At 40.0% G+C, this 23,973-nt stretch overlaps 4 protein-coding genes across 4 annotated transcripts; 2 read left to right on the top strand and 2 right to left on the bottom strand.

Moving 5' to 3' along the window:
• The first annotated feature begins 613 nt into the window (after positions 1 to 613).
• On the top strand, positions 614 to 1,561 carry LOC113704740 (uncharacterized). The gene is made up of 2 exons (XM_027226613.1): positions 614 to 1,247; positions 1,347 to 1,561. The coding sequence occupies exons 1-2, from the start codon at positions 614 to 616 to the stop codon at positions 1,559 to 1,561; spliced, it is 849 nt and encodes a 282-aa protein (XP_027082414.1).
• Positions 1,562 to 4,110: 2,549 nt separating this feature from the next.
• LOC113704739 (zinc finger BED domain-containing protein RICESLEEPER 2-like) lies at positions 4,111 to 6,394 on the bottom strand. Its single transcript, XM_027226612.1, has 3 exons — positions 5,554 to 6,394; positions 4,272 to 5,374; positions 4,111 to 4,179 (listed from the first exon to the last, which is right to left on the bottom strand). The coding sequence occupies exons 1-3, from the start codon at positions 6,392 to 6,394 to the stop codon at positions 4,111 to 4,113; spliced, it is 2,013 nt and encodes a 670-aa protein (XP_027082413.1).
• Positions 6,395 to 7,771: 1,377 nt separating this feature from the next.
• Positions 7,772 to 10,437, top strand: LOC140012754 (uncharacterized). The gene is made up of 3 exons (XM_072061050.1): positions 7,772 to 7,865; positions 8,765 to 9,424; positions 9,836 to 10,437. The coding sequence occupies exons 1-3, from the start codon at positions 7,772 to 7,774 to the stop codon at positions 10,435 to 10,437; spliced, it is 1,356 nt and encodes a 451-aa protein (XP_071917151.1).
• An 8,485-nt stretch (positions 10,438 to 18,922) lies between these two features.
• On the bottom strand, positions 18,923 to 21,808 carry LOC113704415 (disease resistance protein RPM1-like). The gene has a single exon (XM_027226320.2). The coding sequence runs from the start codon at positions 21,806 to 21,808 to the stop codon at positions 18,923 to 18,925; it is 2,886 nt and encodes a 961-aa protein (XP_027082121.1).
• Between the last annotated feature and the right edge of the window lie 2,165 nt (positions 21,809 to 23,973).

The raw sequence follows: 23,973 nt of genomic DNA, 5'->3' as shown, positions 1-23,973 counted from the left end.
GTTAGTTAATCATTTTAGTTAGTGAATTGTTATTTGTCGTCGTTTATACAAAATCACCCCCTGTGTTATTTTTGGATTTCAAAAGAGACAAATATCTCCAGTCCCTGAAGATACGACTCTACTTGCCCTGTTTACAAATTAATATTTATTTGTGAAAAAGCCATCCCATTCCTGTATATCGAATCAAGCAAATTTTTCGGAAACAGGGTGAATTGAGTACCCCATTGCACACCTAGAGTTTATGCTCTAGTACTTGGAATCGGGTTTTGGTTATTTTAATTGGCAAATAGGTTTATTTTTATTATTACACAGGTTTCGACAACCTGTCAATTTTTGGCGCCGTTGCCGGGGACTGACGTTATTATTAGTTTCTTTTTGAGTTCATTTTTGTTCTAACTTTTTGGTGTTCTTCTAGTGCATGCCTCATTTTTCTCGTACAGGTGAATTAATTTTTGACCCTGAGGTAGAGAAGACTGCGCGTAGGACAAGAAAGGAAACCAGACAGCTCAGAGAGGAGTAGTCCAGTGTTGCATCTCAAGGACTTGATCCAGAGGTTGAGTCAACGGATTTACGTGGTGATAACTCAAGTGATTCAGACCAGGAGGAAGTCACCATGGCGAATGCACAAACACTAAGGGAGTTGGCTGCTCCCAATTTAAATCAGCAACCTCTATGCATTACTTTCCCAAGTTTAAATGATAACACTCCATTTGAATTAAAATCTGGTCTAATTCATCTGTTGCCATCATTCCATGGTTTACCAGGTGAGGAGCCGTATAAACACTTGCAAGAGTTTGATATAGTTTGCAACAACATGAAGCCCTCAGGTATTACAGAAGAGCAGATAAAAATGAGGGCATTCCCCTCCTCCTTGAAGGACTCTGTAAAAGGCTGGCTGTACTACCTACCACCAGGTAGTATTACCACGTGGGACCAACTGAAGAAAAAATTCTTGGACAAATATTTTCTGGCGTCTCGAGCTGCAAGTCTAAGGAAGGAGATCTGCGGTATCAAGCAACACCCAGGCGAGTCCCTCTATGAGTATTGGGAGAGATTCAAGAAGCTGTACATCAAGTGCTCCCGGCACCAAATAAGTGAGCAACTGCTCATTCAATACTTCTATGAGGGCCTACTCTTCAGGAACAGGAGTATAATTGATGCTGCAAGTGGAGGGGCGTTAATGAACAAGACTCCTCGAGCAGCATGGGAGCTAATTGAAGGAATGGCTGAGAATTCGCAGCAGTTTGGTACGAGGGAGGATGCCCCAACGCGTAGAGTGAATGAGGTAGAAACATCCTCCATCCAGCAGTAAATCTCTGAATTGACATCCTTCGTGCAACAATTAGCTGTAGGAAGTGCATCACAAGCCAAAGTGTGTGGGGTATGTGCTGTCGTGGGTCATTCTACGGAGGTGTGTCCACTGGTTCAGGAAGAAACTGCAGAGCAGGTGAACATGGCTAACCACGCGCCCTCGCCAAGAAAGCAGTACGACCCTTACTCAAGCACCTACAATCCTGGTTGGAGGGACCATCCCAACCTCAGCTATGGAGGGAACAGGTAGTCTAACTTTGTGCCGAATAGACAACAAGGGTACCAGCAGCAGTACCAACCCCGACCACCTCCGCCACCGAGCTCAAGTCCGTCCGTGGAAAAGATGATGAAGCAATTACTTGTGAATTAACAAAAGACGGATTCAGACTTGCAAAGCATGAGGAATCAACTGGGACAAGTGCAATCACTGCAAACTCAAGTAAATCAAATGGCCATCGCGATCAACCGTTTGGAGTCCCAAGTCCAGGGTAAATTGCCGTCTCAGTCTGAATTGAACCCGAAGAACGTAAGCGCGATGACCCTAAGGAGTGGGAAGAAAATTCAAGAGCCTGAGCCTGTAATCCCTAAGGACAAGGATGAGGAAAAGATCGAAAATGAGCTTAGAGGGAAGGCAGCAATGGTACAAATCCAAAGGTACTTTCAAACCCAGTCATTACAGTTAAAACTAACTCGCCTCCTTTTCTTAGCACGTTGGAAAAATCGAAGAAGCAAGATAAGGAGAAAAAGATTCTGGAGGTGTTCCGCAAGGTAGAGATTAATATTCCCCTGTTAGACGCAATTAAACAGGTGCCGAAGTACGCAAAGTTTCTGAGAGACCTGTGCGTCAATCGAAGGAGGCTGAGGGGAGATGAAAGAGTCATTGTTGGGAAAAATGTGTCAGCGGTCCTGCAGAGGAAACTTCAACCGAAATATAGGGACCCAGGTATGTTTATTATCCCCTGTAGGATAGGCAACACTGTGATTAGGAAGGCCATGTTGGATTTAGGGGCATCAATTAATGTAATGCCTAAATCTATCTATGCTTCTCTAAACCTAGGTCCATTGAAAGAAACTGGGATAATTATCCAATTAGCTGACCGAACTAATGCATATCCTGATGGATTGGTTGAAGATGTGTTGGTTAAAATTAATGATTTAGTATTCCCAACTGACTTTTATGTACTTGACATGGATGATGATCACTCTCCCAATCCCTCACCCTTGCTATTAGCTAGACCCTTTTTGAGCACAACACAGACAAAAATTGATGTTAACAAGGGTACCTTGTCCATGGAATTTGATGGGAAAATTGTGCATTTTAATATCTTTGATACTATGAAATACCCCTCAAACTCCAACTTTAGTTCTGTTTTCTCTGTGAGTGCTATTGACCCTGCGGTGCAGGAAGTGTTTGAAACTGTTGGCAGGGATGAGTTGGAGGTTGCTTTAACCAAGCACCTCGAGTTGGAGGCAACTCCTGAAGTAGAGTGGAGTGAAGATTTAAAATGCACAATAGGGGCATTATACTCATTGCCAACCTCCACAAAAAGGTACGAAGTTTCACATATTTTCATTCTCGAACCTCACCAAAGGGTACTACCATCTGTGGTGCAGGCACCTGTGTTGGAGTTGAAACCCTTGCCAAAACACCTAAAATATGCGTATTTGGGCGACAACAAGGCACTTCCAGTGATTATCTCAGCTGCACTCTCAGAAACTCAAGAGGAGAAGTTGATCCGAGTCCTTAGAGAGCATAAAGAGGCGATAGGTTGGACCATCACAGACATCAAGGGGATAAGCCCGTCCATTTGTAGGCACCGAATCAGGCTAGAAGAGGATGCCAAACCTGTACGACAAGCTCAAAGAAGACTCAATCCCCTCATGATGGAAGTGGTGAAGAAAGAAATTTTGAAGTTGCTAGATGTGGGGATCATCTTTGCAATATCAAATAGCTCTTGGGTTAGCCCGGTCCAGGTAGTCCCAAATAGAGCTGTTAAACGAGCCGAGTCGAGCTCGAGCATAGGACAATCGAGCTCGACTCGAACCTCTAATCGAGCTAGCTCGATCTCGCTCGATTAGTAATTCGAGCTCTACAAGGCGCTCGAACTCAATTCGATGTGCTGGTAGAAAACTCGAGCTCGGGCTCGAGCTCGAGTTTTGAAATCAAGCCGCCGAGCTCGAAGCTCGAACTCGAGCTCGCGAAAAACTCGAGCCGAGCTTTTCGAGCTCGAGCTCATTTACGGGAGAGCCCATATCACAAGAAGATACACTTTCTCTGATTTATCATCTGAAGCCAGAATGACAATACAAGCCATGCCAAATGACAATACTCGTATTTCCCTGATTCAATTCAACAAACCATGCCAAATGACAATACAAGGCAGAGTCTAAAGTTAAAACTACAACAAAAACCATCAAATGGAGAAACAAAATGTCCAAAGCGGGATTACAATGTCCAAACCACATCAAATTACAAGAAGTTAAAACTGCAGCGAGAAGTCAAAACTACACCAAATAACAATACAAGAAGTTAAAACTTCAGCAAACCAGGTCAGATTACCACGTCCACACCAAAATGTCCACATTACAACATGAAAAATTATATAAACAGCCACATTACAACATCAACAGCCACCAGTAATCCAAACCAGATCAGATTACCACATGTCCACACCAAAATGTCCAAACCAGATCAGATTACAACTTGTCCAACCTAAAATATCCAAACCAGATCAGATTACAACATAAAAAATTACATAAACTATCACCAAGCAACATCAACAAACAACAGCCACCAAATCAGTCATTGAATGATTCAGGAAGTTCAAATTCCTCAAATGTGATTGATTCGGCCACATCAAGTGATTCCTACAGAATAAAAGTATGAAAGTTAAAAAATTTATCAAAATCAGAAATAAGGCAACTTTAACAACAACAAAAACATCCAATCAATTACTTACACGAGACTTATTCTTTAGGCCATAAAGACTGCGGATCCAATCGTTGCCGCAAAGCAACATTTGCACTGTCTCAACCGACATAGAAGCTCGTCGATCATCAATTACTCTCCCTCCAGCGCTGAAGGTAGATTCTGAAGCCACAGTGGTAACAAGAACGGAGAGTATATCGGCAGCCATTCTCGACAAGATAGGAAATCTCAATCTTTTTCCTTTCCACCAACCCAAAACATCCAGATTTGCCCTTGCATCACAAGCATACCTAATTTCCTCTAAATAAACATCTAAATCTGATTTTTCTGGTGGAGCCCTATCAATTTCACTCACATGCATGTGAAACTTTTCTTTGCCAGTTAAAACGGCGGGTGCAGTCATTTTCTGTTTCTTACTAGAAGAAGTAGAACCTTCATTTTGTCTCCTTTTTACAACCTGCCTCTGTTGTTGTTCAGAATGGGAAACAACATGACAATCAACATATTCATTGTAAAGCTCATAAAGAATGTCTCTAATCTCAGCTATGAATCTAAGAGTTGCATCCTCACCATAAATCACCGGAAAACCATGATTAATAAGGAACATTTTGTATCTCGGATCCAAAATTGTACCCAAAGATAGCAGCACATTACTTTCCCCCCAATACTTATCAAATTTAGCAAACATACTTCCAGCCATTGCCCGAATATGCTCAAAAGGATCAAGAGCTTTTTCATTTAAAAGCTCTTTAATCCTATAGAGCTCCAAAAGAAAAATGTTAGCTGTTGGATACTCAAACCCGGAAATCATATCAGTGATTTCGTGAAATATTCCTAGAAATTTGCACACTTCTTCCACTTTCATCCACTCAAAATCAGTAGGAACATAGTGAAATCCAGGGTCAATGTCTGCATATCTTGGAAAGACATCCTTGAACTCTAAACCTGAAGCTAACATCAAATAGGTGCTATTCCACCTTGTTGGACAGTCCAAAATTAGTTTTTTAGAGGGCAACTGAAGCTGTTTTTTAATTTTGGCAAATTCAAGAAGCCTAGATTCTGAATTGTTCAAGTATTTTATCCCTTCTCTAACAACATCAATCACACCACCAAGTTGACCAAGACCATCTTGCACTAAGAGATTAAGTATATGTGCACAACATCTAACATGAAAAAATTTTCCTCCAATACTTAATCTCTTTCTTAGAGAAAATCCTCTCTAAGTCTCCTAATGCACACATCATTGTATGAAGCATTATCAACAGTTATGCTAGAAACCTTATTCTCAATCCCCCAATCAATGAAGCACTTACTTAGAGCATCAGCTATAATAACTCCAGTATGAGGAGGAGGAACATTGCAAAAATTCAACACACGTTTTTGAAGCACCCAATCAGAATCAATAAAATGACCAATCACAACCATATATTGAATTTTTTGACCAGATTTCCACAAATCAGTTGTAATACTAATCCTACTAGCACCTTTCAACAATGATTTCAGCTTCCTTTTTTCAATTGTATAAGTACTCATACAATCTTCCTTAACAGTCGGCCAATTAATCTTTTTATAAAACGGAGAAACTGCTTTCATGAATTTGTTGAAAACTACATGCTCCATCATAGAAAAGGGGTACTCATGTGCAAGAATCATGTGTGACGCAAGCTCTCTTACCTTGGCATGATTATACGAGAAATTTGTGATGGAAGTGATACCATCACTTCCACCTTCGGTGAATGAAAGCACTTGTTGCTTTTGTTTGCTTTGCTCCCCAATGGCCATCTTTCTTTGGAGGCAAGAAGTCAGGTGTCTCTTGTGCTGAGATGTGGCTCCGGTTGTACTCTTGGTGAAAAGCTTCTTGCAATGGTTGCACTTCACTTTGACCGTCCCATTATCTAGCACTACTTCAGTCAGTTCATCCCATATGCTGGATTTCTTCTTCCTTTGTTTTTTCTCAAAAGGACCAGCTCCTCCATCTCCATCTACTTGCTGTCCTCCTTCATTGCCATCATCTTCTATTATTTCTATCTCTTCTTCACTCATCTCATCAACTCTTTCTTCGTTGTAATTCAATTGTTCCATGTCTTCATTATTTTGCTCCATCGCAGGACTTGATGATGAACCTTGAAATGAGTTGAATGGAGAGCTGTACATTCCTTAATAAAAAACATTTAATAACCAATACAGATTCTGATTAGTCAAAACAGAAATTTAGAATAACATTTCTAAGAAATAAGGTACAAAAGTAATAAAATGGATTTCAAAAAATAATGCCCACTTCAAGCCAATTTTAACATTTCTTTAACTTGTTCCTATCTCAATTCTCAAGCTTACATTCAGATTAATGAAATAACAGAGAAAAGCTCTTAAAAACTCTTAAAATGGCAATCCAAACAAGGGACAGTGATGAATTCCAGGGAAATACTGAATCCATAGTTCCAATTAGTTTGTGCATGGGGACAGTAATGAAAGGACAGTATAGTGGCATTTTTAGTAGACATTTATTCAAGATGGATAGTATAGGTTAGCCCAGAGCTGTATGGGGACAACTATCCAAAATGGATGGTAGACATTTATTCACATGCTAAGGCCATAATTAATCATAATAAAAGGGCTTCTAATAGTCAATTTGTTGCATAAAAATCCATCTGCCATGGCTGGAAATTTAACCATCAAAAAATGCATTAGGTGAAATGATTTGGTCGTGTATAAGAAGTACTAACTGAATCCATAGTTCCAATGAAAATGTTGGACCAAGATTTTAAGGATCCATGTATAGAAATTGATCGAAAAAGAATCATTAATTTTTTGATCATTGTTACTTGCGTAATTTTCTGTTTCAACTTGGTGGATACAAAAAATATGCATATAAGAACTCATTCCAGACATCAGGAACTCCAGGAAGGCACCAATGTGTACAATCTGTATGGTAATTAGGTGTTGTTAATTGCTCGTGAGTTAGTTGATCCCAGAATTTTCTATGCATTGATGGAAAATTTCCCCAGCCAAATTTCCAGATAAGAACCCTTTTTGGATTTCTTAGACAAAAGAGTTTTACTGCCTGCAATTACAATTAAATATCCCTGTATCATCGCATGTTAATCTGCTCTCACTCAGTGACACAGTAAACATGTGAACAGAAATCAACCACGGCGAATAATTATCAAAACATAAAGAATACGATAAAAAACCATCAAGGCTACTTACCAGAATGCAGTGAATCGGGGTATGGTAAAGGCCCCTGGCGGCTGGCTCTACCGAGGTGGCTCCGTATGGCGCTGCTCACAAATTCACGAGAAGGAGGTGGCTCCGTATGGTGGCTACGGCTGTGGAACGGGAAAGAGATGACAGAAAGGGGAAATCAAAAATTAGGGATGGCGCCTGGCGGTGAGAATGAAATCTGCGGGGTGCGGCGTGAGAATGGAGACTGCGGGGTGCGGCGGCTTGAGAATGGCGGCTGCGGCTGTGGAACGGGAAAATAGATGACAGAAAGGGGAAATCAAAAATTAGGGATGGCGCCTGACGGTGAGAATGGAGGCTGAGGGATGCGGCGTGCGGTGGCGTGAGAACGGAGACTGCAGGGTGACGGCTGTGGGAGGAGAAAACGAAAGACCAAAGGAGGAAAGTATGAATTAGGGTTACAGACGGACGGGAGATGCCTTTGACTAGAGTACCATATACACATTGAAATGACGAAAATGCCCTTATTTTTCGAGCCTACCGAGCTTACACGAGCCGATCCCTGCTCGGCTCGTATATTAAACGAGTGCCTATTAGAGTTCGAGCTCGGCTCGTTTCTCTCTGTTAACGAGCGGAGCTGAGCTCTTATCGAGTCGGGTCGAGCTCGGCTCGCGAGTTGTCCGGTTCGATTAACAGCTCTAGTCCCAAAGAAGGTAGGAGTGACAGTGGAGGCCACCAAACGGGTGAACTCGTGCCAGTGCGCAAACCCACTGGATGGAGGCAGTGTATTGATTACCGTAAGCTGAACGCCGTCACTAAAAAAGACCATTTTTCCCTCCCTTTCATTGACCAAATGGTTGAACGTTTAGCTTGTATTGTAGAGCTTATTACTATTTTTTGGATAGATTTTTAGGATATTTTCAAATAGCAATTGCACCGGAGGATCAAGAGAAGACGACATTCACGTGCCCGTTCGGGAGCTTCGCATATAGACGGATGCCATTCGGGTTGTGCAATGCACCTGCAACTTTTCAGAGATGTATGGTAAGCATCTTTTTTGAATATGTGGAAAAAATTATTGAGATTTTCATGGACGATTTTAGTGTATATGGTGATAGATTTGATACATGTCTGGATAACCTGAAATTGATCTTGTTAAGGTGTATAGAGACTAATCTCGTGCTTAATTGAGAAAAATGTCATTTTATGGTTGAGCACGGGATAGTCCTGGGTCATATTGTATCTTCTAAGGGCATCGAGGTTGATAGGGCGAAAATAGATATTATGTCTGCTTTACCTTACCTCGCGAGTGTGCGGGAGGTGGCTCTTTTCTTGGACATGCAGGTTTTTATCAAAGGTTCATCAAGAATTTTTCGAAAATTGGAGCCCCGTTATTCCAGCTTTTACAAAAAGATGTAGCCTTCGAGTTCGATCACAAGTGTGAGAAAGCTTTCGACAAATTGAAAGAGCTATTGACCTCACCCCCAATCATCCAGCCCCCTGACTGGAGTTTGTCATTCGAGATCATGTGCGATACCAGTGATCATGCTGTAGGGGCTGTATTGGGGCAAAGAGTAGGAAAGGCAGCTCACGTCATTTACTATGCATCCCAAGTTTTGAATGGGGCCCAATTGAATTACTCTACTTCTGAGAAGGAGCTTCTTGCAGTAATTTTTGCTTTAGAAAAATTCAGGTCATATTTGTTAGGTGCTAAAGTTATTGTATTTTCTGATCATTCAGCGTTAAGGTACCTAATGACCAAGAAAGATGCAAAACCAAGGCTCATCAGGTGGATATTGCTCCTACAAGAATTCGACCTGGAGATAAGGGATAAGAGAGGCTCAGAGAATCTAGTAGCAGACCATTTGAGTCGTATACCCATTGGAGAGAAGAATGAGCCATTGAAGGACGCATTCCCTGAAGAACATTTATTTTCTCTAGATTCTCAATTGCTTTGGTATGCCGATTTAGTCAATTATCTAGTAACAGATAATTTCCCTGCAGGTTGGCCAAAATCGAAGATGGATAAATTGAAGAGCGATGCCAAGTACTTCATCTAGGATGACCCGTACTTGTGGAAGAGGTGCGATGATCAGGTGATGAGGCGATGTGTAAGTGAGGCTGAATTCCAATCGATTTTAACTTTTTGTCATACTTTTGCCTGTGGAGGTCATTTTGGACCGAAGAGAACTGCTCATAAGGTATTGAAAAGTGGATTTTATTGGCCTTCTTTGTTTAAAGATGCGTATGTGTTTTGTAAATCTTGTGATCGTTGTCAAAGGGTAGGTAATATAGCCCGCAGAGATCATATGCCCCAAGTCCCGTTAATTTTTGTTGAAATTTTTGATGTGTAGGGTATCGATTTCATGGGATTTTTTCCTACCTCATTTGGTTTTGTGTATATTTTGTTGGCAGTCGATTACGTGTCTAAATGGGTGGAGGCTAAGGCCACCCAGACTAATGATTCGAAAGTGGTTGCAGATTTTATTAGGTCAAATATTTTTGTACGTTTTGGGATGCCAAGGGCCATTGTTAGTGACAGGGGGACGTATTTTTACAATAAGACCATAGCTGCGTTATTTCGCAAGGACAGTGTACTTCACAGGGTCTCAACGTCGTACCACCCTCAAATCAATGGTCAAACGGAGGTATCGAATCAAAAAATTAAGTCCATTTTGGAAAAAATGGTGCGACCTGATAGGAAGGACTGGAGTCAAAGGTTGGAAGATGCTCTCTGGGCCTATCGGATGGCGTACAAGACTCCTATCGGCATGTCACCTTACAGGTTGGTATTTGGGAAGTCGTGTCACCTTTCAGTGGAGTTCGAGCACAAGGTTTTTTGGGCAATAAAACAGTGTAACATGAATCTAGAAGATGCTGGTGCTCAACGAAAGTTGGATTTGCAAGAATTGGAGGAGATTCAGAACGAAACATATGAGAATGCACTAATCTACAAGGAGAGGAGCCGGGCATTTCATGACCAACAAATCTCGAGAAAAACCTTCGAAGTTGGTTAGAAGGTTCTCCTATTCCAATCCAGGTTTAAACTCTTCCCAGGTAAGCTACGTTCCCGTTGGATTGGACCTTTTATTGTTACTCACGTCTTTCCATACGGTGCAGTTGAAATCCAGAGTGCTAAGACCGACAACAGATTTGTGGTGAACGGACACCGTCTCAAACATTATTACGCAGGTTTTCCAGGTGGAGAGGTGGAAACGATAAGTCTAGATGCACCGCCGTGTCCAAATTAATAAGCACTCCTTAGCCATATCTAGCCAAAGACATTAAAAAAAGGCGCTCATTGGGAGGCAACCCAATTTCTTTTGGTTGTTTGTTCGATCTTGTTTTGATAGTTTAAATATGTTTTTCCCTGAGTTTGACCGATTTCTGGCTTCAATTTTCGTTTTTGATGATGCGTAGGTATCTTTCTGGCATGACGCGCCCGTGTCATGTCATATGAAAAGCTCACGGTCAGAAGGGTTGTTGCCCTTTTGACGCGCCCACGTCACGTTCGCGGGAAAGGTAAGTATTCAAAAACTCAAAAACGGTTATCGATTTTTTTTTATTAACCTCTAATTTTGAATTTCGAAAATAAATTTTATTCATATAGCAAAAAAAAAAATTAATATTAAAAAAAAAAAAAAAATTTCTTTTTCCGTTTGAACCATGGTTTGGACTTTCAATTTCAAAATTTAATTTAAAAAATATATATATACTATTTTTTTCCCTTTTTCTTTTTCTTTCTTTTCTTTCTTTCTTTCTTTCTTTTTTTTTCCTTCTTTTTCTTTCTTTCTTTCTTCTTTTTTCTTTCTCTTTTCTTTCTTTCTTCTCCGCTGTTTCCCTTCTCTCTGTCGATCGAGTGCTCGCGCGCCGCCGCAACCCGCTCCGCAACAGGCCGACGCTCCCATCGGCCTTCAAGTCGAGCGCCGCCATCTTCCTTGGCCGCGACCCAAGTCCCATCCTCTCGCGCGTTCTCTCTCCTCTCCGCAGCATCACGCCAGCAGCCACCGTGGAGCCGAGCGCCGCCACTCTCCAGCCGTGCACGACAAACACCGCCGCAACAGGCAGTCGTCGGCCTCGCTACTCGAGCGCTGCCTGTGGAGCCACCTTCCTATTCAGAAGGCACACGCCGTCTTCCCGTTTTTCTCCTCGCGGTTCTCCCAACAGAGCACCGCCCACAGCCCTCCACCATCGCCTTTTGCGCGCCGGCCGCTGCGAGCCTCGCGCCCATCTCCCCAGTCGCGCGACTACGCCCGTTGGCTTCTGCCCCTTTGTTAGTCACCACCAGTTCCACCTACTTCAAACTATCCGGCAGTGGAGGTAAGTGAGACTTATTTCCCAACTCCTCGAGAGTAATTGGTGTCGCTAGAGATTTTCACTAGTGTGGGTCAGCCATTGAACTTGTTTCATAAATTGTTTGGGTATTTTGACTTCACTGGGGTAATTCTACTCTATTGGCTGACTTATTGGAAGCTAGAAGCTTAAGATTAAGTTGTTGTTGTCCGTTTTCTGCATCATTATTGCTTAAATTGCTAACTACTTAAACTCTTGCTCCGGGTCAGTGCTGGAGACATTTGTTCAACTTTTGGGTGGAATTGTTGAGTTTACGGGTGAGCTGATATACTGTGATTACTTGTTGAATTGGGGAGTTTCTATGACACTTGCTTGGCTTATTCGAGGTGGGTGTATTTAACTGAATTCTTGGGATTATTCTGACGTTTGCTTTCATTTGCTAATTTCGTTAAGGTTTCTACTGAGATTTCGGTTGAGTTATTTCTGAATTGCCTGTTGATTTGGGGAACCTGTGTCGCTTGATTTGCTTGTTAAGGTTGGTAGTTTTCAGTTGATTTGTTGGGGACATTCTGGATGTTGGTTTATTTTTCTGATTTGGAGGGGCATTGTCTGTGATCTTAGTCTAATCACTTGTGCGAATTGTTACCTCATTTACGGACTCATTTGTTTTCTGGATTGTTTATTGACTTCGGTGGACTGGGTTCCCACCTGGTAGTTGACTGCATATTTTGTTGGTATTTTCATTCATGTCAAGCATTGGGCATTATTATTTATCGGTGGTTGAATACATCTTTGGGGATTATTGCCTTCCTGTTGCTTTGCCTTTGCTGGTTGCATTAAGCGTTGGAAATTCTATATTTTGTTGTTTGAAGCTGACTGTTGGGAGACATGGTGAGACCAAAATGATCCTCTAGGTCTAGATCCTCTCAGTCTCAACTCCCACGACAAGCCTCCATTCCTGTGAATACACCTACCAACCTACCCTCCTCTTCTAGTGTTCGAACCCGCTTGGGTAGCGGTAGAAGTGCTCAGTTAAATACCCCTGCTCACTTTGGGGGGCATTTGACCTTCACTAGACCCGCCGATCAGCAGAGATACGCTAAGGTCTGTGAGAGGCGTATCATATCCTGTAAATCTTGTGGTAAACTTGCTATGAGTGCCCTAGGTATATGAGAGGAGGTTGAGCAGATGTTTACAGCCATCGGGTGGCGCTCGTATCTTGATATCTTCTGCCCCGCCTTTGTCGAGCTGATTCGGGAGTTTTACTTCACCTTTGAGTTTGAGTTGCCTATGAGGTACACCGTTGAGACACCCAATGTCATTCATTTCCGTCTAATGGGTCGGGAGTTCAATTTCTCCATTACCCAGTTTAATCTGGCGTTTGGATTCATTACTCGAGAGTATGCTGAGACTAGGGAGTATGCTGAGAGTGCCTGTGATTACGTAGAGCCATTTCTCTCCCGCTACCACGATGTGTGGGGGGACATGTCCACAGCTACGACCTTTCTAGATCTAGGAGCTCCTTTCTTAAGGACCCTAGTGCCCGATACATTCAGCGATTCTTAGCCTACAGCTATTCAGGTCGCAAGGACAGTTTCGGTATTCTCTCTCGACCCGAGTTCTTCTTCATCTAGAGTATGAAAAATAATATCAAGGTCAACTTGGGGTGTTGGTTGGCAGCACAGTTCAAGACTGTTTTGACCAAAAAGAACAAACCCCTGATCTTTGGGTCCTACATCACCCACTTGGCGACACAATTGGGAGTTCTTAATCTGGAGGACCACGACCTATATTTGACATTCGAGATGGAGCTCTTGGACGTGGAGTGCTTAGAGAAGATGGGAGTCGTCGAGTGCCTGCCCAATGGTTTCTTCCAGTTTACCCCTCCAGGACCGGTTCGGGCTCCGGGTACGCACCATTCGACACCAGTGGGGCCCTCTTCATTTCCTGGGTCGTCTGACGACACTGCTGGACCGTCTACCTCCGTCCCGCCCTCACCACCCCCAGGAGCTGCTGAATGGAATCAACTTCGGACTCAAGTTCAGAATTTGGAGGCTCGGATGATTAACATCAATAGCAATGTGCATAGCATGGCGCAGAATTTGGCAGCATTCATGCAGCATGTGGGTGTTACGCCGCAATTTAGTTATCGCCCACCACTCTGACCCGACTTCAGAGAAGTTTTGTTGTCCTTTCTCCTACTTTTGATGTTTATTTGATACATTGCGGGCAATGTATCGCTTAGGTGTGGGGGGGATCAGTTGTGGTCTAGTTTTTAGTAGTTTTTAATTTTTAGGTGTTTTTTCTTTATTTCTAGTTTGTTATTTGTCTATCTTTCGTTCATTTTTTTCTTTCTTTTTGGTGCTTAACTCTCATGTGAATACCAAGGTTTGATGTTGGGTTATTGACTGTAATTCTACTATTGCCATGTTTTAATAATAAAAGTGTATCTAGTTAATGTGGTTGAGTCCAGAACGTCTCGTTGGTAAATATCGGTGATTGCTTGACTCTTTTGATTTCTTTGTTAACTTTTCTAGATATAGGAAATGACTGTTGGCATTTTAATGTGAATTGGTCCAATATTGACTCTAGTTCTCCATGTTTGGCAATAATGAGGCTAGTTGCTCCAATTTTTATTTTTAGCGGTGTTATTTTGCGCTATTGTGTTATTTGGCTGTGAATAAGTTTGACTGTACTCCGCTATTAGTTACTACTGAGTAACCGGGGATCTTCACCTAAAAGTGTCGATTCTCGCGTCAAAAAGTAGTAATTTCTATGAGTACGTGGTCGTATAGCGATAGGAGTTGAGTAACCGGACTTCTTCATCTGGAAAATGTCGGAGTTCGCGTCAAAAGACCCCAATGGCTAGAGACTAAGTCTTTTGTGCTATTTAAAAAATAAAAAAAAAAAAGAAAAAAAAGGAAAAAAGGAGAAAATAAATAATAATAACAAAAAAAAGAGAGCGTAGGTTGTGTTAGTGTGTGATAGGGGTCAGCTTGCCGATTTATGGATTTAACGTGGAGATTTTGGTTAATATCTGGACCATTTGCTGAAAAATGTTGTGCTCCATTCCTTTTTCTTAGATTAGTTAATTTGGAATTGAAGAGGTTTGTGGTTTAGAAGCTAATCGGGGTGATGTTTCTCGGATTTTGATCACTAATGCTTGATATATGGTTTTTCTTGGTATCTCGGCAATTTGGTAGATAGAGCAATAGTCATTGTCAAATATTGGTGTTTGTTTACTGTTCTTATACTTGAGAACAAGCATGGTTTAGGTGTGGAGGGAATTGATAGGTTGCAATTTTATTATTTATTTTATTATTAATTTCCCCTATTACCTGACCCGATGTGGATTAATTGCTGGATTTTACTCACTTTTAGTATTTTGCATATATTTCAGGGAGTAGAACGAAAATATGATAACAAGTGCCAATTTGACAGAAAAGGAATCCAAATAATAGAGCTCATCCCAGGGGCAGTTTTGGAAGAGAAAAACTTATTCCCATTTTGGTAATTTCTGCAAAGGCAAGAACGGACGAAGGGCTTCCTCATCTTCTGGTGGGCTGCCGCACGGGAAAGACGGCAATAGAGAAGAATAGGAATTAGAATTGCAGGGGGATTAGCACTACTTTGGATTCTTCTTGTTTTCAATTGATTGGCTCCAATTCTCGCGTGTGATGGCGAGCAGCTTTTAGCTTTGAGACTTTGACTTTTCTTGTGGTCTTTGAGTAGTTTTTCTTCTTACGGATGTCAAGAACAATTGAGGATTTGAATCATGCTCTGTAGTATCTTGATTTAGACTTTAGCTTTTCGTCTTTTAGTGGGGTTGCTTCCCTCGCATGTCAGGGACGATTAGGAGCATTGAATTCTTCTCTGTAGCTTCATTATCCTCCATTGCGCAGACGAATTGCATTTTTCCAATTTCTGTGACAATGGCCGCGACTCTTGCTTCAATTTCCTGTGGATTTTGTTCATCAAATATGAACTAATTTCCTCACTCTAGTCAAGAAACAATGGATGCTTTGGGTAGCCTAAAAATTGTGAGATCGATTTAATTTAATCTTTTTTCTTTTATTTATTGGTATTCGCATATTCCTTGATTACTATGCTTATGGTTATTTAATTAATTGATTGTCTTGGATCCGGATAATTAGTTAATTTGGTAATCTATTGTCAATTAGAGCATTTAAATCCGTAATTGTTTAATTGCCTTGAATTAATGACAACTAGCACGATTGGGTTTGTGTCAGGGGGATACGCGGGCTAATCTGAAATAACCCTGGTAGTGCGTTATTTGATTAGAATAGACCTCCTCTAATACGTAAGGCAATTGGGGAATTAAATCTTATGGGCATACCTAGGATTATTTCTCAATTAGAGCAGTGATTAACGGGCGTACCTTAATCACCGACACAGTAAAGAGGGGTTGACTGTCATCGCTTGTTTGGCAGTACCTATTTATTAATAAATAATTGGAATTGCTTGTGCATCGATGATCAATTAGGTGAACCATTGCTGAAGTTATTTCTTGGTTAGGCCTTTAATTATTATTACCTTGCCTTTAGTGAATTGCCATTTGATTTTAGTTGCCTATTCTATTTTTAATTGTTTTCTTGTTTTAATTGTTTTAGACCTTTAATTATTGTTACTCTTAGTTTAGTGAATTATCATTTATCTTCTAGTTAGTTAATCATTTTAGTTAGTGAATTGTCATTTGTCATCGTTTATACAAAATAACCCCGTATGTTATTTTTGGATTTCAAAAGAGACAAATACCTCCAGTCCCTGAGGATACGACCCTACTTGCCCTGTTTACAAATTAATATTTATTTGTGAAAAAGCCATCCCATTCCGGTATATCGGATCAAGCAAACTTTTCGGGAACAGAGTGAATCGAGTAATCCATTGCACACCTAGAGTCCCTGCACCAGTACTTGGAATCGGGTTTTGGTTATTTTAATTGGCAAATAGGTTTATTTTTATTATTGCACAGGTTTCGACAACCTGTCAAGTTCTTACTTTTGTTGTTTAAAGTTAGCTACTATTTTGCTTCGTTGTTTTGAAATGTAATTTAATGAACACATAATTAGATGTGACTAAATTATGTTAGTAATTGAAAAAAATTCTTCAAATGTCCTAAATCTATTTTTAAAATGGATATATTAGGGACCAGATTTGCTCTTGCAAAAATTTTAGGGACCAAAACTACACAATTATGTTATTAATTATATTATTAAATATAAAGAATTGGATTATAACTAAATTATTATATTGTGTGTATATATATACATATGTATTATATATGCATCTATAAATCTAAATATATATATATTCATATATGGGGTATGGGGTGGGTGTATGGTGCCCTGCCCCCCGCCCCGTTTTAAGGCAGGGGAATATTTTCTCCCCACGCCCTGTCCCATCCTCCTCCCTATTTCTACCCTCAGAGGCACTGGCCCTTGTTTCCACCCTTAGTTTTAAGTATCCTTCTTTTAGAGTAAATTAAACGCAACCTTCTATGGTTCCAGTCATTGTCATATAACCGCTATAACATTACAAAATATCTATTTCACTCCCTTAGGTTCAGTGTAAACTTTACGAAAAATAACCTCTATAACATCATTATTTCAAATACTAATAATGTCCTTATTTAAATGATAAAGCGAATAAATGTTTAACTACCTTGGATAAAACTGCAAGGAAATTATGTGGATAAATGTAAAAAATACAATGAGGTAAAATGCGTATTTATTTAAATCATAGAGGGTTAATTGGATTTTATGATTCCACCACACAAGTTTTTGGGAGCGCATTTAGTTTAAACACCTAACCAATGGTGCATTCCTTCCATTTTCTACTTTACATAAAATTACATGAAGGTTATATAACTATTCTGAAACTTTAGAGGTGTTATGTGGCATTGAAGAAAATTATAGGGGGATTATATGTAATTTATTCCTTTTTTTTTTACATGAATTATAGGTATATAGATTATTTTAATGCTTTTTCGACAAAATGATATAGAACTTTTTTTGTTGGGGGGGGGGGGTTCAAATGATGTTGTAATCAATAGAGAGAAATTTGAGAAGGAATATGAGGGTCCAAATCTTATGTATTAGAAACTAGTTTCCTGAATTTCAAAAAGAAAGTTAATTAGAGATCCTCTCTTCATATTCTTTTTTTTTATATATATATTTTGAACTCGATAGAACTTAAAATTTGCTAGCGCCATACGTTAATCAAACAAATTGCAAAATCAATCGTTCTTGATTGCCCACATGTTGCTAAACCTTATCTTCAGCATTCGTCCACGATTGCCTGCCTAATTTACCTAGGTTTTGTCACCTTTAGAAGTGAAAATATAGTTTGTTAGTTTGATTTTGACCTTGTACTATTGGCCATTATTTTTATTGAAAAAACTAATAGTGAAATTTTAACCTAAATCATGAGAAAGTCATATATAGGTTTTTTTTTAACCATATAAGAGTTATGTGGTAAAGTACCAAATCATAGGGGATAAAATGTAATTTACTTAACTTAAATATTAGCTAGCCCTTACATTGGTAAAGCAAATGGGTCAGTGGTTGCTCTTGATTGCCAACATACACATACGTAGATCATCTACACTGTTGTTCCTAATTGCCAGCATAAACCATATCTTTTGATTTTCCAATAAATATTGGCAAAAAAAAAAAAAGAAAAAGTGACGTGTCCTTGTAGACTACCAGAAGATTATTGATTGTGCACCCAGATTTGTCTAGTTTAGGCAAAAAAAAAAAAAAAAAAAAATTGAGAGTGAATTGAATCGAATTCAAATTTTGTGTTTTGTGATAATTCCTAAAAGAGAACGAAATGTAGATTTTGAGTGTAAAAATATTTTAAGAAATAGTGAGAATAAATTTATTAGCACAAAGTAATTATAATAGTCAATGATGAATGATCACATATGCAATGCGAATTGAAACATTGGGAAGGAAAGAGCAGATTTCTACAAGCAGAAGTGAGGATAAATTGGGTTTACGTATTATCTTTGACCAAAATTTAAAATTGATAAAGAGTAAGAAGGTAAATCAATTAAAGAAAAGATCAAGGCAGAAAAAGATAAAGAGTAAGAAGGTAAGACACAGAAGCTGATGTCGAAGGGGAAAAAATTACTAATAAAAAATAAAAACAAAAGAAGAGAAAGGGGAGCCACGGCTGCTGCTGCTGCTATGTTTTCTTCTTCTTCTCCTCCCACAGGTTGTGGCGTCTCCATTCCCCATCATCTGTATAGTAACCAATGAGAATTTCAGGAATGTGTTCGATTCTTGTATAATCTTCACTTTCTTCCTTCTGATTCTCTAACAGCTTCTCTCTCAATTGAGAACTCATCTCATACAAAGACAGCCGTTGAAGCTGGATCAAATGCTGAATACCCAATGGTAACTCCTCTAGTAATGGAAGTAGTTGCAGAGATAGTATTTGTAGACGAGGCAATGCACCCTCCTCCACTCTCATCCATCTCAACCCTTCCATTCTCTTTAACTGCAACTCCTTCAGCTTTAGAAACCATCCAGCCTTGAAGCACAACCCTTCTCCCTGGTAAGATCCACAGAAATTAATAGTATGCAAATTGGGCAAATGTTGGAGGGATTCAAGCGGATCCTCCTCACCCCTTAACCTGCTCCAATTCAAATCTATTCTTATCAAGCCGTGAAGATGAGCTACCCATTGTGGCATCTTTTCTAAGCGGCCACACAAAATCAGCATACGAAGAGATTGAAGAAACGAACACGATGAAGAAGAAAGAGAAGGATGATGATGATTTAGATCGATTATCTCATGATCATCACCTTTTCGAATTGATTCAACGCCTAATCTCTGAAGACTGGTGAGGTTAGCAAGGGAGGAGCAGAGCTCTTTTCCATCTTCTGTTCTGAAATTTGTAATATATGTCTCTCTTAATTGGGTCAGCTTTCCTATCTCCTTGACTATTGTGGATCCACTACTTGCATCTATGCAGCTTAACGTTTCTAGGGCAAGAAGCCCTCCCATATTTGATGGAGCTTTAAATCCGTGAGATCCGTAATCATCATCTGAAGGATCAAATCGTTGATATACTCTGAGAAACCGAAGTTTTTGCAGCTTCAGTATTTCCATGGGTAATTCCCCAACTTCAGTGTTTCCCAAATTCAGATACTCCAAATGTTGAAGCTTCCCAATGGCTTTTGGGACTCTCGCCACTCCTGTACCATTTAGGTCCAGATGCTTGAGATGAAACAAATTGAAAATCTCATTTGGTATTTCCTCCTGTGTCTCTTGACCTTTCAAATCCAAAACTTTTAACAGCTTACTGCTCCCTAAAACTTCAGATAACAACGTTTTGTATAGCAGCGGATTAGTGGATCCAACTGTGATGAACGACCGAAGGTGGTCAAAGCAACAATTTTGTGTTTGTTGGTGGTGCTGGGTGTTGTTACTGCTACTGCTACGGACCACTAGACGGCGTACCTTCTCGGACGGCCACATTATTGGTTGTCCAGTAGTAACTGTGACCATGTTTTGTTCCCTTGATTTGAGAACAATAACTTCTCTCAATAGGTCATGGATTCGACATTTATGGGGTATTCCTTCATAAACCACACAAGTCACTTGAATTAGGCTTCTATTGACGAGTTCACTAAAATAACCCCAAACTACATCTTCAATACTCATTCCTTCTCTCCATTCTACAAACCTTTCAGCAATCCACAAATTAAATAATCTCCGGCATCCTATTTCATAATCCTCTGGGTAGATACTTGTGTACAACAGACACGTCTTTAAATGCCCAGGCAAATCATTATAACTAAGAGCAAGTATCTTTTTAACCCTGTCTAGCTTACCAGTGCCTTCTAATTCAACCCCAAGACTGCGTCTAACCATCTCCCATTCCTCTATTCTGTTTACATCTTTCGAAGCCAAAAGCCCACTGATTGCAATGATTGCAAGGGGCAAGCCCTCACATTTGTCCAATATACCTTTGGCAACATCCATCAAATGGCCAGGGCAAGTACCTCCATTAAAGATTTTGTTGCAAAACAGGGTCCACGAATCCTCAATAGATAGTGGTTCCATTCTGTAGACAAGACCCCGACATTCAATGCAAGAGGCCGAGGCTACATCAGCTCTTCGAGTTGTTAGCATGACACGGTTGCCGTGGCTACTCTCGGGCAGTGCAAATTTGATGGTATTCCAAAATTCCACGTCCCATACATCATCAAAAACAATTGCATACCTTCCAGCTTGTTGAAGAAAATCTTTGATAATTTCTTTCAGCTCGGTGGTATTCGAAGATTCGATCGATTGTGGGACTGGTTTCTTCCCTTCCTTGTGTAACTGCCGAATCAAGTCTTTCAGGAGGTACTGAAAGTCGCATGTTTGAGAGACAGTTACCCAAGCACGAACTGGGAAATGCCTTCTGACTTCAGGATCCTCGTGGACTTTTTTCACTAGGGTAGTTTTGCCAAGTCCCCCCATACCAACCACTGAAACAACTTTTAGTTGGTAATCATCCCCTTGGAGGAGCTGAGAAATTAGATGTTTCTTGGGCTGGTCAATGCCAACTAATTTAGCTTCTTCCACAAGCAGTGCGTCATCTCTGCTATAGCGCCATGTTGTGTTGTTCACAGCAGAAAGTGAGTTGGACGCTTGGGCAGAGATACCATATTCGGATTGGTATCTTTGATGACCTTCAGAAATACTTTTGATTCTGGACTTGATGCTTTGTATTTCGCTAGCAACTCGATGGTGAGCTCTCAAATTCTTGATGGAGCTGAAAATTCTCCGAACAGAGCCGTAGAATCCTGTTGGGAGATGCCGAGCAAAGCGAGCTACAAAATCATCAAGAATGTCTTCAGTGTCATAAGCAGCCTCTCGCACTTGCTTGATCCATTCTTGGAGCCTGGGTTGAGCATCTTCTTCTTTTGCTTCTGCCTCTCTCAGGAAAGCTGTCATGTGCCCCAACTCATCCCTGATGAATTGAACCTCTTGCCGAAGCCCTCCCAACAGTCGTCCCTCCTCGCGCAGAAAAGTTGAGAGTTGATCCAGCACAAAAGACACAACCGTTTCTGCCATTTCCAGTCTTTCTATTTAACTTAAGAAAGCGGGGAAGGCCGGCTTCTCGTTTATAGGACAGTCCAGTTGTAGTATCTTGAAAGGAAGAAAGAAGGGTAGGCTATAGATTCATAAGCTGATAAACTTCGATGCTATATGGTGCAGTGTTTATCAAAAAGAAAAAGAAAGAAATAACCAATTAGAAGAAGCTAAAGCAAGAAACATGACAGAAATTGAAGACAAGAAGATGGACGGCAACGTGATTGTGGAAGACGAAGCCGCCTTAAGAAGACATTATTATTGACGAAGAAATAAAACTACCACAAAGTCTTTTGCTCCTTCTGCCGACATATATGACCTTCCTTCCTATATGGAACTAAAAAACGGATGGAATGTCAAAGAAGCCTTGGGAACAAGCCCCACCAATACCCGACGGTGTCTGACCAAAATACGGCTTCAGGATTATGAAATTCGTTGGAATTGCTGTACCACTCAATCATGTCGTGTAAACCCAAATCCGATTTCCACCATCCTATCATATCTAATTAGTCTTTCAGTTAATTGTAATGTCAAACAAAATTAGACACACTCGATAAAGTCAAATCATAATTTTGTGTTTCTATTTTCCTTCTTTTTTTTTTGCAGGAACTTATGTATACTATTATACTTGATCTTTAATTGCCAACAATATTGAAGTTGGCACATGTTTCATTCTATAATTATCTACGTCTAGCGGTTCAATTTTTTCTTTTAAAGTTTGCCTTTTTTTTGGCTAGATTATATTCACCTTTAAATCTTTGAATTAAAATTTCATGATGTAGGCAGGCTCGACGACGAAGCTCATCATTTTCTAAGATCCGATCGGAAAAGGACGATGGCAGCAATAACCAGAGTCCATGCATGACAAGAAGCAACGGATTATGGGCCGTCCTCAGAGCATTGAGTTGCAGTGGCGATCCCCGCGCCACCGCCGTAGTGAAGGCGTCCATCGGAGGCATTGCAGACGCGTGAAAACTGTTTTGGTCGTGGCACGAGTATTTTGACCATCCCATTTAGTTAGTTCACAGCAGCCACAGACACTTGGGGTCTCTGTCGGCGTAGTAGTTAGTAGTAATAGTTCGTAGTTGCACCAATTCAAATTGCGTCAAAAGGCTAAATAGATTGTCTCTTTTAGTCTTTTACTATATCTTATCCCTTTTAATCGAACACTAATATTGACCAAGAACTCAACCCAAATGGGCAAAACAGGCTGGCTGGCCGGCCTGCTAAAAGACTGCCTGCATGCATGGTGGCTTGGCTTGTCGAAGGATCAAATCTAATTTGAACATAGTCTTGCCTAATAAAGCTTGAATGATATCATGATTCCAAGATCATGATATCATCTCAGCATTTGGTATTAAGGGGTCTTACTGTTTACCTCATTGTAATTATATATGTGGAACTAAATGGGAGTTTGGTTAGCGGAAGCCGGAGCTTACAAATGAATCTGTCCTTTTGCAGTTTTACCTGTGCAAGAATAATTAATTTGTGGGAAAATCTGGCTACATATCTGCAAGGACTAAATAAATATTGACTATAGTTAACGAGTATGTATCCTTATAAAAAAAAAAAATATTTTTATATAGGGATATGGTTATGAAAAAGAGAAATTTGAAACATATATATAGTTAGATTGGTTTTTCCTGAATTTAACGAGTCATGGGCTAAAAAAGTAGTAGTAGTTCAATTGTTTTTTTTCAAATCCTAGTTTGAAGCTGCTACTTGAGTTAATAAATTGAAATTCACTAGTAAAAGTAACCATCGTAGAGCCATAATTTGAACTCAGATGTGACAAGGTGCATTATATGAGTTACTCGAATACCGCAACGGATCTTCTGTCCCACACCCTGTACCATTCTCTGTCCCACTTTTTATTATATTGCTATTTTTTCTACGTAAATATCATGTTTTAGTTCTTTTTTATTTCCTTAAGATCCAATAACTATTAATTGAGTTATACACAAAATTTAACATACTCAAAAAATCAAAATGCATAAAAATCAAAATGCATAAAAAATGAGATTTTTTATGAATTTTCTGCTGTATTTTTTAATTTTTTATTATATATTACTTTTTTGAAGCTACTGTATTTATTTTTTACTCAATTAATAGTTATTGGATCTTAAGGAAACAAAAAAGAACTAAAA

The sequence above is a fragment of the Coffea arabica genome, chromosome 8e (assembly GCF_036785885.1).
Source record: "Coffea arabica cultivar ET-39 chromosome 8e, Coffea Arabica ET-39 HiFi, whole genome shotgun sequence".
NCBI classification, from domain to species: Eukaryota; Viridiplantae; Streptophyta; class Magnoliopsida; order Gentianales; family Rubiaceae; genus Coffea; species Coffea arabica.
Note: the sequence above shows the minus strand (reverse complement) of the source record. Positions and strands in the feature narration are given on the sequence as shown.

Coding starts and splice junctions, on each gene's coding strand:
- LOC113704740 (XM_027226613.1), top strand. CDS start 614: ATGGCGAATGCACAAACACTAAGGGAGTTGGCTGCTCCCAATTTAAAT. Junction 1,248..1,346: donor TGAGAATTCGCAGCAGTTTG/GTACGAGGGAGG, acceptor TGCAACAATTAG/CTGTAGGAAGTGCATCACAA.
- LOC113704739 (XM_027226612.1), bottom strand. CDS start 6,394: ATGTACAGCTCTCCATTCAACTCATTTCAAGGTTCATCATCAAGTCCT. Junction 5,375..5,553: donor TATTATAGCTGATGCTCTAA/GTAAGTGCTTCA, acceptor TTAATCTCTTAG/TGCAAGATGGTCTTGGTCAA. Junction 4,180..4,271: donor GCCTAAAGAATAAGTCTCGT/GTAAGTAATTGA, acceptor TTTATTCTGTAG/GAATCACTTGATGTGGCCGA.
- LOC140012754 (XM_072061050.1), top strand. CDS start 7,772: ATGGAGGCTGAGGGATGCGGCGTGCGGTGGCGTGAGAACGGAGACTGC. Junction 7,866..8,764: donor CGAAAGACCAAAGGAGGAAA/GTATGAATTAGG, acceptor TTGGACATGCAG/GTTTTTATCAAAGGTTCATC. Junction 9,425..9,835: donor AACAGATAATTTCCCTGCAG/GTTGGCCAAAAT, acceptor TTTTGTTGGCAG/TCGATTACGTGTCTAAATGG.
- LOC113704415 (XM_027226320.2), bottom strand. CDS start 21,808: ATGGCAGAAACGGTTGTGTCTTTTGTGCTGGATCAACTCTCAACTTTT.